This window comes from Pleurotus ostreatus, assembly GCF_014466165.1.
Source record: "Pleurotus ostreatus strain PC9 chromosome Unknown scaffold_2, whole genome shotgun sequence".
Lineage (NCBI taxonomy): Eukaryota > Fungi > Basidiomycota > Agaricomycetes > Agaricales > Pleurotaceae > Pleurotus > Pleurotus ostreatus.
Genome location: NW_023503157.1, coordinates 1,725,659 through 1,741,368, shown reverse-complemented (window position 1 = coordinate 1,741,368; position 15,710 = coordinate 1,725,659). Strand labels below are relative to the sequence as shown.

Below are 15,710 nucleotides of genomic sequence, written 5' to 3'. Positions count from 1 at the left end.
ATACCAAAAAATGGACCAAGTGTAATATCTATAAAGCGACCTCGGATAGTCCAGCAACCTCGATGACGCCACCAACCAGATGTAGACTACCAGCGACCAGAACTTGAGTTTGCTTTGTATCGGACTCGCGGTCCACTTGCCGGATGGTGTTTACGGCGTGTTCTATAGAAGGAAGGACGTGGATGTTGGATTTCGGGAACTCTGGGACGAGCGAGGTCCAGGCTGCCTCGAGCATTCTTTGGGTCTTCAGCTGCACTAGGTCATCGTTCGAGATGGCATGCGATGTAAGGTCTGTTCACATACGTCAATGCTGCACTGAGACGGGTTCAATACTAAAGTACTTACCACCTTTGAAACCACCATCAGCGTATGTCACGTTCGTACAGAAAATTACGTGATCGAATAGATGAGTTGCGTCCGTGTCGTTTTGATTGTGAAGCTTCAGCTGGGCCGCTGCTTTAGCGAGAATCCCTCCAAGGAATGCGTCGCCCGATCTTCCGCTTGTGCAATTGAATACGAGTATCCGAGTGGGCGGACTCCTGACGTTAAAGAACTCGTGTAAGAACCTATTAGCCAGCCCGCGATACGGCACTCACGAGAACCCAATACCCACGCCAGGGCTAACGAACCATTGGATGCAGCAATCCAAACTCTCGGTCGTATGTGCGCCATCGATGAACCAGGTCGTTGTCTCATATTTGGGGTCTTGAACGGTCTGGCAACGTCCGGGCCACCGAGCTTTCTCAAGGCCCTCAATGAAGGCCGGAGATAGAGAGCCATCATTTGGTAATGGCACCCCCCGGGATTCGAGGAACTCTCGCACAATGTGTACAGCAAGGTTAGCATTCTGAATTTGGTGCACACCGGCGAGGCCTGATCGCGGATAGAGAGCATCAGAATGGAAGTATTGAACTTTGATAAACCTAGCATACCAAGCTTGATGTCGGCTACCTCTGGGGCGGGCGGGACGACGACAAATTTAGATGCCTGTGATAAGATATGAGGAATGATATTGAAAGAAGGTGAGCCGCGGACCTTGAGTTCTTCTGCACGCTGTCGTAACATCGTTAAACCCTCTTCAGGTTGATTGACCGTAAATGCAGGGGCCCCTTCCTGCACACAGTTAGCCATGAGATGCAACGGATTGCATGAACAAACCTTGAATATACCGCCCTTCTGCCATGCTATTTCTGACAATGTCTTGCCAAGAACGAATATATGATCGATTCCGAGGGAAGTCACTCCGGCAACAACTGGTTTAGGGACCAGGTTCGTGCAGTCATATTTACCGCCGACGCCGACTTCGAGCACAGTAGCGTCTACCTGTTCAATGTAAATGAGAGAGCAGGATAATGATATGGGGCAACTCACCTTGAGGTCAATAAACGCGTGAAAAGCAACTAATGTCAAGAATCTGAAGTACATTGGTTTCGGAGGGGTATCGGGGTTGGCTCTCTATTTGGCATGGTTCATACTTCGCGAGGGTGAGCTACGAACGCGACTCACGGCATCGTTTGCCTCGAGTTTATCCCATACGTCGAAGAAATATTTAGCGAAAGCCTCTTCTGATATAGGTTGCCCATTTATCCGAATTCTCTCCCGAACCGCGACCAAGTGCGGGGAGGTAAAGAGACCTTTAAATGTCAACTTATCGGCACCGCATTATATCCCCGCTGCCAACACATACCTATTGACCATCTAGGCATTGATTGGTGCAGCAAAGAGTCGCAAAAGGCACTTGTCGAGCCCTTCCCCTTGGTCCCGGTGATATGTATGACATTTAGTTTGTTCAAGTCCTCAGGCTGGCAGAAAATTGGTCATTGAGCTAGCAAGGGAGTGCAGCAGAGAAGCTCACATACTGCATATCCAATTCTTCTGAGATACTCCTGCATCTCTGGAATCGCGTGTTCCGGCATCCTAGAGCCAGAGGCGCGTACTGCCTCCAGAGTTGCTGCATTTGACTGCAGTGAGTTCAAATGCTCGATGGCAGACTGGTATGTTCTCTGGGAGGACATTCTGCGGGTATTCGAGGGCCAGACGAGGCGGAGAAGGGGTCGTAGGAGACGGGATGAAGAGAACCTCAGCATCCGCCAACTCTGCACCATGCATTATTTTGAGGCGCGATAACAAGTTTGGCACAAGGTATTGTTTCCTTTTTTGGCTATGTCAGGGGCTGTGGTTCGACTCTGGTCCACTGACACCGCGTCCACGCGAACACTTGACTCTCAACCACAACCTCATCAGACGCGTGAAGCGTCGACCTCTTCCACTCCTTCCTTTCCCCTTCTCTGTATATATGTGCTACTATGGACGCCTACTTCGCCGTGAAGAAGCCTTCCGCGCTGCGCGCCTCGTCCGAGAAGAAGTCTGACACCAACAAGAACAAGAAACCTTATGCCCGCCAATCTGGACGCGATGAAACGAACATCACGAAGCCTAACAAAGTCGGGGAACTATCTACCCGCGAGCTGAACAAGCTCGTTTTGAGCACTCTTTCGCACGAGTCCAACCCAGTCACTCATTCGGATATCTATGAACGAACTGGTGAACCCCCTGTCACCATTGATACGCCTTTAAATTTTAACATCTTCAACAGAACACATCGTATCTGCTGCTACTGGTCATCAACGAGGTGATGGTCGTGCCAATGGTCCCCAGAAAACCTACTTTGAGCACCGCACGAAGAAATTGTCTGAGCAGAAAGTAGCTGCAGCTGGGAACGCGTCGAGTGAGCCTCAAGTCATGCGCAACGTCCGAATATACATCAACGGTTACTTGAGCAATACCACCGACATTGAGATGAAGAGAGTTGTGGTTCGGGCCGGCGGCGACGTTTTGTGAGTCGTGTTATCTCCTATTGAGTTGCTCTTGCCGCGTAACACGCTGTTCATGTGGTCTTGCTCACTTATCTGCTGGATGCTCCAGGTTAACGCCATCCGGTGCCACTCATATTCTTACTTCTCAACAGCTGAGTGGGTCAAAGACGCACAAACTGACAGCGAAATCCCGAAACCATGTGCACGTCGTGAAACCGGAATGGGTGACTGATAGCATCAAGACAGGCAAGAAGCTCAAAGAGATGGATTACGCCGTTATCAAATCCACGAACGCGCAGTCGTTGACGAGCATGTTACGAAAGCAGTGATATACCCAAGTTTCGCAAGCAACTATTTATCCCGCATGTTCCTGGTTCTTATCTTTACACACATCTGTACGTGAGCAGTTCATCGAGTGTATTCTTTACAACTTCGAAATTGTATTTAGATTGTATTGTATTTGCCGGCAACGGGGTTCTGGTTGTTAGCTACCGATGGACCCAGGCGAAACCGTTGCTTCAATGTCCATGCCCTTTTGTTAAGATGGTGACATGTTGGTGGGCCTGAACACCCATAGTGATTTTGTGCCTGCTGCCTCTAGGCCTTACTTGCACAACCCACGTATGCCTCCATGCCAGTACAAAGGTGTCGTACAAACTTGCATCAGTATCTGATTTCACTTGGCTGGAACTATTGATCTTTACCACGGACCTACTTCCTTACAGCGCCGATAGTTCTGGAAAGGCTCATACTCGTGGGCCGGTCACTTTTGACCCATTGGAGATTGACCAAGCCAAGACCCCGTTCGCTTCAAATTCAACCGGTCTGATAGAGCCTGGTATGTAGAGTCAGATTTGCAGAAACGAAGCTCCTCCATATCAGGGCCTTCGAGGCCAAAGTCATCGGATCCATCCTCAACCACCGAACAAAGGATCCGTCAATCAAATCGTCGCATTTTCGTCAAATAGCGGGGAAGATCTGGGCACAAAGCACGCCACGTATATTCACCGTAAAGTCCTTTATTATTTGCCTGCCTGCATGTTTACTTCCTGAATCCACGCCTCGCTTCTTCTTGTTCGGCAGCATCGGCAACGTCGTTCCCGTGTCAAGCGTTCCACGTCCGCCAACGACAGCCTATGATGTTGGAAGTAGTTGTACTGCAATGCTGTATAACTTTCTATTTCTCCTTTGAAGCTCGTGGCTCACCAGACCACTGGTTTCTCCATCCACAGTGCCGTGCGACAACATATCTCGGCACAGGGGTAATGCCGAGAGAAGCCATGCTCCATGCCAAGCTGACCCACTATATAACGCCAAGACAAAACGCCAAGCCATGTCCTCACAATTGCCAAGCCATCTTAGGGACTGCCCAATATGTCATCCGATCCGATCTTTGGCTTGGGTCAATTGTCTGTGCTGAGTGCGCTTGGAAGCCAGTGACATGGATTAAGCCAAGCAAATTATCTTGCTTAAGCATTTGCTATTTCTGTTAAAAGTGCTATCAGCGAACTTCCTTAGAGCCTCTTCTCTGCACGCCTTCGGTCCCGTTTACTGCTTCGTTGGGCTTCGAAGCGGAGCGAACTTGGAGAGAGGGATATAATAGCTTCACCGAATAAATTATTAAACCCATTACCGCTATCCTGGTGTGGGGTAAATTAGACTCGCCTGTTTCTATTCCACCAACCGCTCCTCATTTCTAGGAACGACAGCGAAAACTCACATGCCTGATGCCTATATCTGTCCAAGTCCAACTTTGTTTAGTTTTCTCCGAGAGACGGAAGCCCGGAGCCAGAAGTAAGGAAACAGTGGGAAGCGGGTTGGAAATTCAGACAGACGCTTTAACGCCAATTGGTATAAACGGTGCCTACGCAGGTCTGAGAGAGCCCCGACCCTTTCTGTCCTCTTGGCACGGTGTGCTGCTGTCGCAACGGTTGAAACGTTGGGCAACTTGATTTCTAGCGGTGAAATATTCTGGATGACCTCGGATTCTGGAGGAGGGGGGACGTGCTGGTGGTTCATAAAGATTAGGGCATGCTCCGTCTTCTCCACTTGTACTAGTCGGTAGAAGAACCGCGATCGTACTGCGTGTGGTATTCCGTAACCATTAGAGTTGAAAGAAGCAACATCACGATCGCGTTAACACCCTTTGTCAGCGTGACTTGGGTGGTGCGTGAGCCGGATCATCACTGAGTTTTGACCGTGGTAGGAAAGTATTTGTATTGTCGAGGCCTCGCCTGTTGAAGAGCAAAGCCATTCAGATGTCCAATCAGGGCGAAGAGAAAGGCATCTTGAGCTGTAATCGCCGCCAGCGTTCGGGACCAATGGGAATAGGTCATGTCAGAACATGTCGCACCACGTTAGATTCGGGAAGTATGCTTTAGGATTGGACGTGGTCGACGAAGCCTGGATTTGTGGCGTAGCAAGTCGCTCGGCGAGGATTCTGGCGAGACGTCTGCCACGGTAGGAATATTCCCCACTTTTCGAAGAAGAGGTTTCTCCAGAACCTAGTGTGATTGGCCGTGGTAAATGCCCCAGTAGTCCATGAACACCGCGTCTGATTTGCTTGGGTGTTGCGCGGGGGAAAGAGACATCAATAGCTCCTGTTGCCTGACGTTGGTTTCCAGCCACCTGACCCAAGGAAAAGACAAGACGAGGATACTAAGAGTATTGCAAGACTATCCAGACCAGTCTATCAGGATCCAGAGTGATAAGATTGTGGCAGTAGGATGTAATAGGCGGGGTACCAAGTTGTTCAAGCAAAAGAAACCCAGCTGGGGCGGGAAGAGGGATCACCGCGTTGCAGTAGTGGATACGGTAGGCCCAAGAGCGTCCCAAATGGCGGATTTTCGGTTGAACGTAAGAGAGTACGACGAGAGCTGCCAGCCTGCAGCGTTGCCAGACCAGGAAGTAAATTCATGGAGAAAGCGCAAGCGTGAGGCTGAGCTTGGTCCAGCTGGTGCGCCAATGTCCTGCAGGCTGTTTGCGAGGTGTACGAAAATAACGACAAGTGTGACGAGTAAACATAGAATGAATGCCAAGCCAGGGTTGTGGTGGTTCGAGCTGGTTCGTTATTGAGGAGGCTGGGACTGGATTATGTCATCCAATTGCCAAGAGTACTTGAGACGATCAGGCTCTTGGGATTGCTTGGCAAGCGCCGCCTTTAAATCAGCAATGTCCAACTTCAATTCGCAAGTCTCTACCCAAGCCCCGTTGCCGCCATTCTTCTTCACCGACCACCATCACGCATACATGACCGCCTCCCTCCCGCCCCCGTCCCCGACGACCAACTCCCCGCCCTCCGACTCCCAGAGCCCCCAGTCCCCTAAATCGGACTCGCCGGAGTCGTCGAACAGCGTTACGCAGTCCACGGAGCCTCAGCCAGCACACAAATGCCTCTGGATGGAATGCACGCAGTCCTTCTCTGATCCCGAAGCTCTTTACAATCATCTGTGCAACGACCACATTGGTCGCAAGAGTACAAACAACCTCTGCCTCACTTGCAAGTGGAAGGATTGCGGCACAACCTGCGCTAAGCGTGATCACATCACCAGCCATCTCAGAGGTACTTCATCTTTCCGTTTCTCCGAGGCCATTTGACTCACTCCGAACTCAATGAACTGCCAGTACACACACCACTAAAGCCGCATGTTTGCGAGGTGATTATCAGTGACGGTTGCATGTGCTTCTTTACTTATCGTCAATGTAGATATGCAAAAAGTCGTTCAAGCGGCCCCAGGATTTGAAGAAGCACGAGAAGATACACACAGAGGAACACCATGCGCAGCACAAGCACTCCAAGGCAATCACTGTCGTCGACCCTGTCTACGTCCAGCGTGTAAGGGGAGACTCTATCAAGAATGATTCTCGATCGAAGCTTTCTACTATGCCTCGAGTCCCTGTTGCTCGCGCCAAGTCTCAATCCTCATCCGCGTCCGACGGTATGCATGATCTCTCGCCCTATGTGTTCATCATCCAATGATCGTGTACTGATTAGGTTCTCATTTCGGTATTTTGCCCTCACCTTCTCCAGAACTCGCACATCACCATTCTCCAACGCATGATGCCTTTCTGCACCATCAGGTCCCAGCTTGGGAAGTTCTACGTCCGGACGCAGGCTCCGTGCCTACTGGCTCAAAACGTTCTCATGACTACGCAGTCGACGACTTCTTTACTGACATGAAGAAGCGTCGTGTTATGCCATCGTACGACTCCCGTCCGTACTTTATCCTTGAATCAGTCTCCTCTTAACTGACTTGTTATCCACAGAGATGGCTGAACGACTAAATAACCTTGCCTACGCGCAGCATGTGGCTAATGCCCATCGCCAACAATTTAATCCTCGTTCTGTTTCTCTCGATATTCGCACTCCAGAAGAACTCGCAGCTGTCAATGAATTCCTCCTTACACTCGGACGTGACGTAGCTTCGGGCTCCCGTTACCATTCCTCCTCCTCTCCAACTACTTCTACCGGCTTCTCAGACTCATACTTTGATGCTTCGACCCTAGGACAGCTCGGCTTAACCGGCATGCCAGGTCTGCCGGGGTCGGAGTCGTCGTTCCCGAGCGACAATGGCTACACAGGACCTGCTAGCCATGGCTTCGGATCCAACTCTTATCATCCCCCAACATCACGTTCCTCTCACCCATCAGTTCAGCCCAGCCCATATGTGTATCCCGCGATGCATGATCCTTCTTCGCTCACGTATTCACCCGCAAACGATTATCCGTCAAGTGCTCGGCGTATCTCGTCTAAATTTGGCCCACCAAGTTCTTCATTTTCCGGGCAGAACTACCATCACCCTACTCCTCCATTGGAGTCGGGATCTCCTCACTCTGCGGTCTCTACCCCTGTCAACTCGACCCCTCCTCAGATCCCGATGACAGTGCCGGACAATGCGGCGGCATTCGACTACATGCGTGTCTCAAGAGGTGCTGCTCCTGTCGCACATTTGGCGCCAGTGGACTACATGGGCAAATCCATGCGCACCATCGTGCCTCTCAAATCTGTACCGTCGTCTCGAGCAGAACCTGTCGAATCCAAATTGCCGAAGTCACCTCACCCTGGCCCACCTGCCAAACTCACGCCAGCGTTTGCGTCTTCGTCATCATCGAAATCCGGCTCGTTATATCCGCTCCTTACGTCCGGTGATGCTGAGTTTAAGCTGCCACCGCTCAAGTATCGTTCGCCGTCGCCTGAGTCTAACGTGTCCACGCCATCGACCACGCACTCGCCATCTCCACCGCCGCAGCCAACCACACTTCCTGGGATACGTTCCATTGCATCTCCGACCCTTTCCGCGCGGCGATCGCCAGAACAGTCGGAAGAACTCGCTCGGAAAATTGGACGAATAGAACTTGAGAGTAGAACTCGTGAAATCCCATTGGACGAACGCAAGAGCCACGCAGAGCTGATCCGAAATCTGCTCGTCGCTATCAACACTGATTTCAAGGAACGTTATGAGTCGCTGAACATCCATTCCCGACCTTCCCATGCTCATCATCATATTAAGGACGTGGAAATGGCTACTGCGTAGGACTTCTGTATTGTAACAATAATGTGCACGCTATATTCAGTTTTCCATCTTGCTATGACATTTATACTTTTATTATTTTATACAAGTTCACTGTTATTACCATAGTCGCCATGTAAGATGCAGTGTACAATTATCGATTATCAACCATATTGTGCCATGATGATGCGTGAACGAGATTCATAAATATCATACGTCAGTACTACGTAGCGTCAATGTCCATCAGGTTCTTGGCTTGAGCGTCAGCTTGATTTTTGGTGGACCACTAGCCGAAGGAGTTGAAGGCACCCCGTCCTCCTTTGCGGACATAGGCGGGCTTGTTGCAAGCGGAGAAGAGACTGCAGCAGCGTGAAAGCCGAACGGCGTACTCCCTGGACCTCTGTTGAAGTTTAGCCCAGGTATAGTCGCCGAACCTGGCGGCGGTGGACTACCCGCGGACGCTGGGGTCACGGGTACGGGTGGCGTGCCGCTGCTGAATTCAGCCCATCGAGGACATTTCCTATTGGTCTCTGCAACGTTCGTTAGATCTGTGGGACAACGAGAAGGAAAAGATGTCGAAGGCTTACTCATATGGCCCATTTGCCCGCAATGCCCGCATCGCCGCTGTTAAATTAAATCAATCAGTGTGTATTCTACCACACGACACGCGGATTTTTTTCACCGTTGTATCTGGCTTCAAAGGCCGGCTCAGTTGTAGAGGTGTACCCCCCTCTTTGATGATCTTGGCGTTCTTCCTATGTAGCCGACGCTCTTGGTTCTTCTTCATGCGAGCTATCTCTTCTTCCAGTCTAATAACGAGCCAAAAGGGTCAGCAAACATGCAAAGAGAATCTAGACTGCGATTATTTGGCTTACCTCTTCTTGGCTCGCTTGTCCTTGTCTGCGTCGCCTGTAGGCGCCAAGCTATCCGCCATGGTTTGTTCTTCCTCGAGAAGTTGTCGACCACGGATGTATGCTCGGATGACTGCAGGGTCGCGGATGATCTCCGTTTGCCACTCGCCGTCGATCTAGAAAACGTGAACACGGGAATAAGCGACGCGCACAGCTATTTTGAGTTGTGGGTTCTCACCAAACGCCTGATACGTAGAACCTTACGACTTCCATCTGGACCCATACTCATCTCTCTGTCCCTGTCGACTGAGGAAGCTCGGCTGTAGGGAGGGGAGGATGGACCAGCGAGCATGGGCGACATCCCAGGCGAGAAAGCCCTGCTTCCATCCCTCCTCATGTTGTGCTGAGCTTGTATTCGTTTTGTCTCGTCTCGATCCCTTCTGATGTCTTCCTCCGTGAGTTGCGGTTCATCCTTACGGCTGAGCGAGTCGAACTGAGCCTTCCAAATCCGCTCGATTTCTGATTTGTATATTTGCTGTTGTTCGGCGACGTTGTACCGATGAGCAGACTTCGGACGATTTTCTGCCTCAGCTGCGAATGAAATCAGGATAGTCACTCGCCACCATCAACACTAAGAACTAACCGAGCTTCTGTTCATAGTCTTCACCAGCCTTGACGAATATATCCTTCATGGAGATTCGGATAAAGCTGAAAGCTTCTCCACGACCAGTGGGGTCTCCTTCCCCATGAAGCCTAAGCATAGCCTTAGCCTGTGTTGCGAACAAGAAGTTCTTGGTTGTAATCCATGGAGCAAGTTGCTGTTCAACCGACAGTTTCGTCTCGTCGTCGTCGGTCGTATCGGCTACACCACTATACCCGGAGTCTTGCAAGTGGCGCTGACCAACTTGCATGCTTTCGGTAAGTACCACTTGCTCTGGGCCCACCATCTTGAGCATCTCTGGGTCATTTGGCAGCGTCCAATTAGCTTTCAGTCGCCAAAAGCCTTGGTGAGGGCCGCGCCGGTGATACTCCATGAATTCCTTAAGCAGAGGGTCAGCCATGGAGATTTGCGAATGCAAGACACATGCTACCTTCAAGCGTTGCCTCATTTGAAGCTCATTTTGATCGGGGAAATACTTCATGAGCCTAGAAATCTTGAGTCGTTCGCCTGGGCTTTTCTTGAGTAGCTTGAAGGCGATGATTTGTAGACGAAATTTGAGGGTGTTAGTGATCTTGCGGGAATGAGGGCCAGGAACCTCAGTGACGGGATACGTCTGGCCAACCACGAAGAGATTCTTTATCTCCCTCAGGTAATACTTCGTCTCACCCTTGACGGTATTCCTAAATAACACCAACTTCAGGGTAACTCGTGGAAAACGTAGAAACGAAAGTAGATACCTCACGACAAGAAAGTCGGTGGGATACGGCTTCTGCCGAAACAGTGGAGCACGAATTAGGTTGTTGTACATGGCAGGGATGGTCTGACCAGGGTAGACATAACCAAATTTCATGAACGGAGATTCGTCCTGGGGCTCGAGGACGAACGGGATTCCTAGGTCGAACTAGATTGTCTGAATGAGCAATTGTACGTTACAAGAAGCGTGATTGATGTACCTTCGGAACGTGTTCATCTTTCTCATCTTTCTTACGGTAGTAATTGACCAACGCGCTCCCCATGCCAAAGTTTGATATAATTGGCGGGTGCTCTTCCTGCTACAATTGGTCAAAGGTTGGGGCGTGGCAGGACCGACTCACCGAATATTCCCATAAGACGAAGTTGGACGTATCACGAAGACTGAGATCACTGGTCCTGTGCATGACCTCTCCGATATTGGCGCCCTTGCCCAACTTCCTACCAGAATTATCCTTCTTCTTCTTGGCTGTTCTAACTTTGCTGAAATGAAGTTCGATATTTGCAGGGAATTGAAGGGCAGGTCGATGGAAAGAACGAGCTTCTTGTTTCGAAAGCCGTGTCTTGTACTATAGTTGAATTATTAGGTGATTAGGGCAATGGAGGTAGAGATAGCCCACGTACGAAGGGTAGTTGAAGTTTCTGAGCAGGGTATGCATGCTCGACGACCAATTGACTAAATGTTTGGCGAACGCGATGTTTGGCGCCGTCTTTCGACACTTCGTACAAATGATCGTTCGATAAATTGAACTTGTCTCGCTGCCCAGCATCAAGTCTGACGCGCTTGCGAGGCCTCAAAGAATCTAGAGCAACCATGTTGAGCCGCAGAAAATCCAAACACATCTATACCCACCAGCTCGATCTTCCGGAACCACATCATCTTCATGATTGAACTCTAATTGAGTGAAGTCCCTGAACGGTGCTCGAGGGCTCCAAATGATACTCTGTGTCCAAGCCCCAGACTCCAGGACTTTATTGATAGGTGTGGTCAGACTGCGCTCGGTTGTCTGGGAGTGCTGACTGGCCGGCGCTGGGTCGTACATGATTTGATCTTCCCAGTTCGACAATAGCACCAGGTCAAATGTGCGGTCATGGAGGGGCAGAGAGACTGGTAGATTTGATTTGTCGCGTTCCTACTGAGGTCAAGATGCGGTGTTTTGTTAATGGGGATGAACGTACTTCAAGAGCCTTCAATAGGTCGCTCTCAACGTTCCCGGATGAAACCTCTGCAGCTCGCTTGGTCTCTTCCTGGCGTTTTGACGTCCCAACAACTGACTCCAGAAACCCCTTGGTCACTTCCTTTCTCCGTGGATATACAGTCTCGACTGTACATACTCAGGATTTACGAGTTCCTCTAAAGCGAAGCACTCACCAAGAAAAGGGCGCCTCGATAGACGCGACTTTCGAGCCGTGTATCCCTTAAATAGGTCACTGAAATCTAGGACTTTATCTTTCTCAAACGACGGGAAGCGTTCGTATACTGTCTTGGGCCGTTCTATGAGACGCTTCACAATCCGCGTGCGTTTCTGCTTCGGTCGAAAGCCACCAGGAGAATGGACCTCAATCTTGACGGGGTTCGCGACTTCTTCCTCTCTCAACTCTCGGTCTACTTCATCTTCCCAGTCATCTCCTTCCTCCGCACCGACTGCGCCTTCATCCTCGGTCCATTTGTTGTTGTAGATCTGCTCTGAACTGAGTGCAGAGACTCCGCCTATACCGAGCTGACTTTGCAACCCTGACCCACTGGGAAGTGACAATTCACCCAGCAGATGGTTCAAGGAGAAGCCCGAGAGCGCGGAAATTGCTTCGTTCTCGTCGTTGTGCGCCATTGAGAGTAGGAGTGGTGTAGTTAGAAGCTAAGAGAGGCGACTGCCACAGTTCGTGACCGGGAGTGCGTGACGCCCCTGGGGACCAACTTAGTCTAGTCACGCAGAGTCACTTATAGCACTATGGGCGTCTAATTATTGACGCGATCAGCCAGTCACGGCCATTACTTATCCTTTACGCGTACCAGCTCCATCCCCGCATACAAGCCACCTCGTCGACAACTATGGCTACGGACAAAGAGGCAGCACGCAAACTCGAGGTAAATTCTGGTCTGCTACCCCTCGTCCCCATGCTCGACGGTGATTATAGGAATTTCGGAGGTCCGTCACGAACAAAGGCGAAGACATTGTGTTCAAGGTCTTCCCCAACAAGGTGCGTGTTTGCCCTTTCGTCAGCCGTACGAACTTCTGACGTCTCATAGCTAATGTTTGTGTGTTATTGGTTACGTGAAACTCACCTGTAACTTCGTTGCAGAGAATTGCATCAAATAATACAGACCTACTCGGATGCAGATTCGCCGTTTAACATGTTGCACTCCAAGAAGACCGATACTACAATCTATCCTCCTCCTTCAAATGCTGACGTAGAAGATCCTCACACCAAGAAGAGGAGACGTACAGCAGACGGCAGCGCTGAGAACGGTGACGTGCATCACACGCCACGTCCGAAATACTCAGACCTTGTTCATTCCAACGAACATATAAGCTCGCTTCATGAAACTGTGAAGAAAGAGTGTGATCAGTTGGCTGATTTGTGTGTAAGTATTTTGTCGTTACAGGCATACGTACTACTGCGCTCTAACTAACCCGGGTACCTCTCAAGGATCAAGTAAAACTATGGGTCAACCTCACCATGCCAAAGTAAGCATTATAGTGCACCAAGCAATCACTTTACTCATAATTCATAGGATCGAAGAGTATGTCCTTCCTTACAATAGGATTACAATGTTGATATAAACTATGGCATTAGCGGTGATAACTTTGGTATGTAAATTTAGAGGTCACCTATTTTCTCATTCTGAAACATTTCCTAGGCGTACAAGTGCAGGAAGGTAACTATGTTCCAAGACATGGATACACGCCTCACTCATTCCTCCTGTGTAGAGGTATTGGCGGAATTGATGCGAGCCCAGGATAGCGCGTACAATGTCCGTGACGCAGCGCGACAAGACCACCTTCAACGAGCCAAGATCTGCTCAAAGCTCATCAAATATCCGCATATCGAAGACTACGCAGTACGTCCATGTGACTCGACGTCTATACAGTATTTAAATGCTCTGCTATTGCTAGGCCTCGCTGCGAGAACATGACGAGAAGCAACTTTACTTTATCCGCCAACACCTTATTGATATCCGAAACATCTACGCAGTATTGACTGACCTAATTCACAAGAACATCTCCAAGGTACTAAATTGTCTAGCTCGGTATTTCATTCAGAGAACTAACGTTGCCAGATACGAGCGCCCAAAGGCAACAACGGCATGGGACTCTATTGATTCTCCAATTCTACAGCAGCTACCGCGATTCTCTACAATACTTTTGCCATTAATTGAACAACGCAATGTTACGACCCTCAAACGGAGATAGTTTTGAAGATGTTGAATCCGTCCGACGCAGTACTGACTACGGCTCCGGGAATCTGGGGATGCCAATGCACTTCTTTGATGTCTTTTTGTCCCTGATGCACGAACAAGAGCTGAGGTGGCACTTGTTGAGTGTCGTCGGCTTCGTTGGAAGCGGTATTCATCTCGTCTTCGTCTGGCTCAACAGCTAGGTCCCAAAGCGTTACTTGGTCGTCTGCACCAGACGCAGCGAATATGGAGTCTTCTGTGGGATGCCATTCGATGGAGGTAATGGGAGCGGAGTGCCAGTTGAAAGATGCGACCGCTGTGGGAGCAGGACTAGAAGGACTGGGTTATTATGTGTCAGAGAGAGAGAAAGAAAAGGTGCGTACCCAGTTGCCTTGACGTTTCGCAAGTCCCAAACTTTGATGCCTCCCTCATCTCCACCGCTCAAAAGTAAGTAACTGGTGGCTTTATTCCAGCTTATGACGTTGACATCACTCGGGTGTGCTGCCATGATCGCGGCGACACTCTGCCTGTTCTTGATTCGTACATCCCATACGCGCACGCTCTGGTCCGCCGAGCACGAGGCAAAGACTGTCGGTTCAGATGGACTCCATTGTAAGTCTTCGACGCTCGATGTATGTGAAGCGAATGGTTGCGACAAGGTGGTGAAACCCGATTGAGCAGTGGTTGTCAAGTATATTTTCGAGTGTATGTCGCCGGTCAAGAGTCGTAGCGAAGATGCGTTCGCGCCTCCAGATGAAGCCCAGTCCATAGCGAAGCCCTCCGCGCGACCATGCGAACCTACGGTATACGCTGGAGCGGAGGTCCGTGATTTGGGGAGGGCATAGCCAGGAACGTCCAAAGACTCTATTAGCGGACGAATGTCCCATATGTGGACCTTTCCTGTTTCTGACCATGTCGCTGTGTAATACGGTTGGGAAACAGGGGGGAGGGGGGATGAGGCGGGGAGTGGTTGCGCGCGAACGCGGTTCACGCCACCCATGTGCGGTATTGATCGGTATTCGAGTATCGGGTCTTCGTCCAGATTTTCGTCATCATCATCGTCGTCGTCCTCATCAGAATCATCTGTGGAATTTGTACTCCACTGACACAATCTCGACAGGGCATTCCGACTCACCTCCGTCTTTCTGTGTTCTATGCAAGGACGTTAGCTTGTATACCAACACTTCGTTATTTTTCGCGACATCGGCCTGAGTTCCTGATACAAGGTACGCAGTGGCAGGGAATCGTTGTCGCTCGTCTCCAAGATTATCGCGCAGTACGTCAAAAGATAGACATGGCCAGTTTACGTTCAGTGAGTGTCGCATCAAGTATACAGAATCGTCCGCCTCTAAAATTTCATCGGCGCCGAGAGTATGTTTCCCTGGGATGTACACAGACGGCGCAGGTGGCTGTTCCTCGCTTTCCTCGATCGCAGGGAGCACCTCGTCTACATCCATACCTATACAGACTCAGAACGAGGGATATCTTGTACGATGACCGCTGGATCGCACCTTCCTCGCCCTCAGCAGCCTCAGCATCTACCACCTCTCCGTCGCTCTCGATCTCATCTTCCCAAGCATCCTCGAACTCCCCCATCTCGTCATTCTCGGATTTGTGGTTCGGCGCACTCCCCGATGGTCGTTTGGAAGCCTGCTCATCGCTTGGATTGAGCACCTGCGTCGCCGATCGCTTCGACATTTTTGGGAGAGAGAAAGTAAAATGCGA

At 50.2% G+C, this 15,710-nt stretch overlaps 6 protein-coding genes across 6 annotated transcripts; 3 read left to right on the top strand and 3 right to left on the bottom strand.

Moving 5' to 3' along the window:
- Positions 1–28: 28 nt before the first annotated feature.
- Positions 29–2,015, bottom strand: MET7 (Folylpolyglutamate synthetase; the record flags this gene model as incomplete). The annotated part of the gene is made up of 10 exons (XM_036772996.1): positions 29–291; positions 346–539; positions 597–873; positions 933–987; positions 1,036–1,113; positions 1,159–1,323; positions 1,372–1,455; positions 1,507–1,634; positions 1,688–1,802; positions 1,860–2,015. 10 exons carry the CDS (start codon positions 2,013–2,015, stop codon positions 29–31), a joined length of 1,515 nt encoding a protein of 504 aa, XP_036634469.1.
- Positions 2,016–2,306: 291 nt separating this feature from the next.
- On the top strand, positions 2,307–3,145 carry PC9H_003402 (uncharacterized protein; the record flags this gene model as incomplete). The annotated part of the gene is made up of 3 exons (XM_036772995.1): positions 2,307–2,544; positions 2,597–2,837; positions 2,926–3,145. The coding sequence occupies 3 exons, from the start codon at positions 2,307–2,309 to the stop codon at positions 3,143–3,145; spliced, it is 699 nt and encodes a 232-aa protein (XP_036634468.1).
- A 2,842-nt stretch (positions 3,146–5,987) lies between these two features.
- On the top strand, positions 5,988–8,350 carry PC9H_003401 (uncharacterized protein; the record flags this gene model as incomplete). The annotated part of the gene is made up of 5 exons (XM_036772994.1): positions 5,988–6,378; positions 6,441–6,472; positions 6,523–6,754; positions 6,811–7,029; positions 7,083–8,350. 5 exons carry the CDS (start codon positions 5,988–5,990, stop codon positions 8,348–8,350), a joined length of 2,142 nt encoding a protein of 713 aa, XP_036634467.1.
- Positions 8,351–8,569: 219 nt separating this feature from the next.
- On the bottom strand, positions 8,570–12,417 carry PC9H_003400 (uncharacterized protein; the record flags this gene model as incomplete). Its single annotated transcript, XM_036772993.1, has 14 exons — positions 8,570–8,856; positions 8,914–8,950; positions 9,009–9,135; positions 9,202–9,353; positions 9,416–9,768; positions 9,821–10,217; positions 10,269–10,518; positions 10,576–10,739; positions 10,792–10,887; positions 10,933–11,157; positions 11,213–11,391; positions 11,442–11,721; positions 11,768–11,913; positions 11,961–12,417. The coding sequence occupies 14 exons, from the start codon at positions 12,415–12,417 to the stop codon at positions 8,570–8,572; spliced, it is 3,150 nt and encodes a 1,049-aa protein (XP_036634466.1).
- A 221-nt stretch (positions 12,418–12,638) lies between these two features.
- On the top strand, positions 12,639–13,910 carry PC9H_003399 (uncharacterized protein; the record flags this gene model as incomplete). The annotated part of the gene is made up of 11 exons (XM_036772992.1): positions 12,639–12,674; positions 12,725–12,787; positions 12,837–12,845; positions 12,912–13,172; positions 13,238–13,275; positions 13,323–13,331; positions 13,385–13,398; positions 13,449–13,466; positions 13,519–13,649; positions 13,705–13,818; positions 13,869–13,910. 11 exons carry the CDS (start codon positions 12,639–12,641, stop codon positions 13,908–13,910), a joined length of 735 nt encoding a protein of 244 aa, XP_036634465.1.
- A 77-nt stretch (positions 13,911–13,987) lies between these two features.
- Positions 13,988–15,683, bottom strand: RRB1 (ribosome biosynthesis protein rrb1; the record flags this gene model as incomplete). Its single annotated transcript, XM_036772991.1, has 4 exons — positions 13,988–14,315; positions 14,369–15,068; positions 15,121–15,444; positions 15,497–15,683. 4 exons carry the CDS (start codon positions 15,681–15,683, stop codon positions 13,988–13,990), a joined length of 1,539 nt encoding a protein of 512 aa, XP_036634464.1.
- Positions 15,684–15,710: the final 27 nt, after the last annotated feature.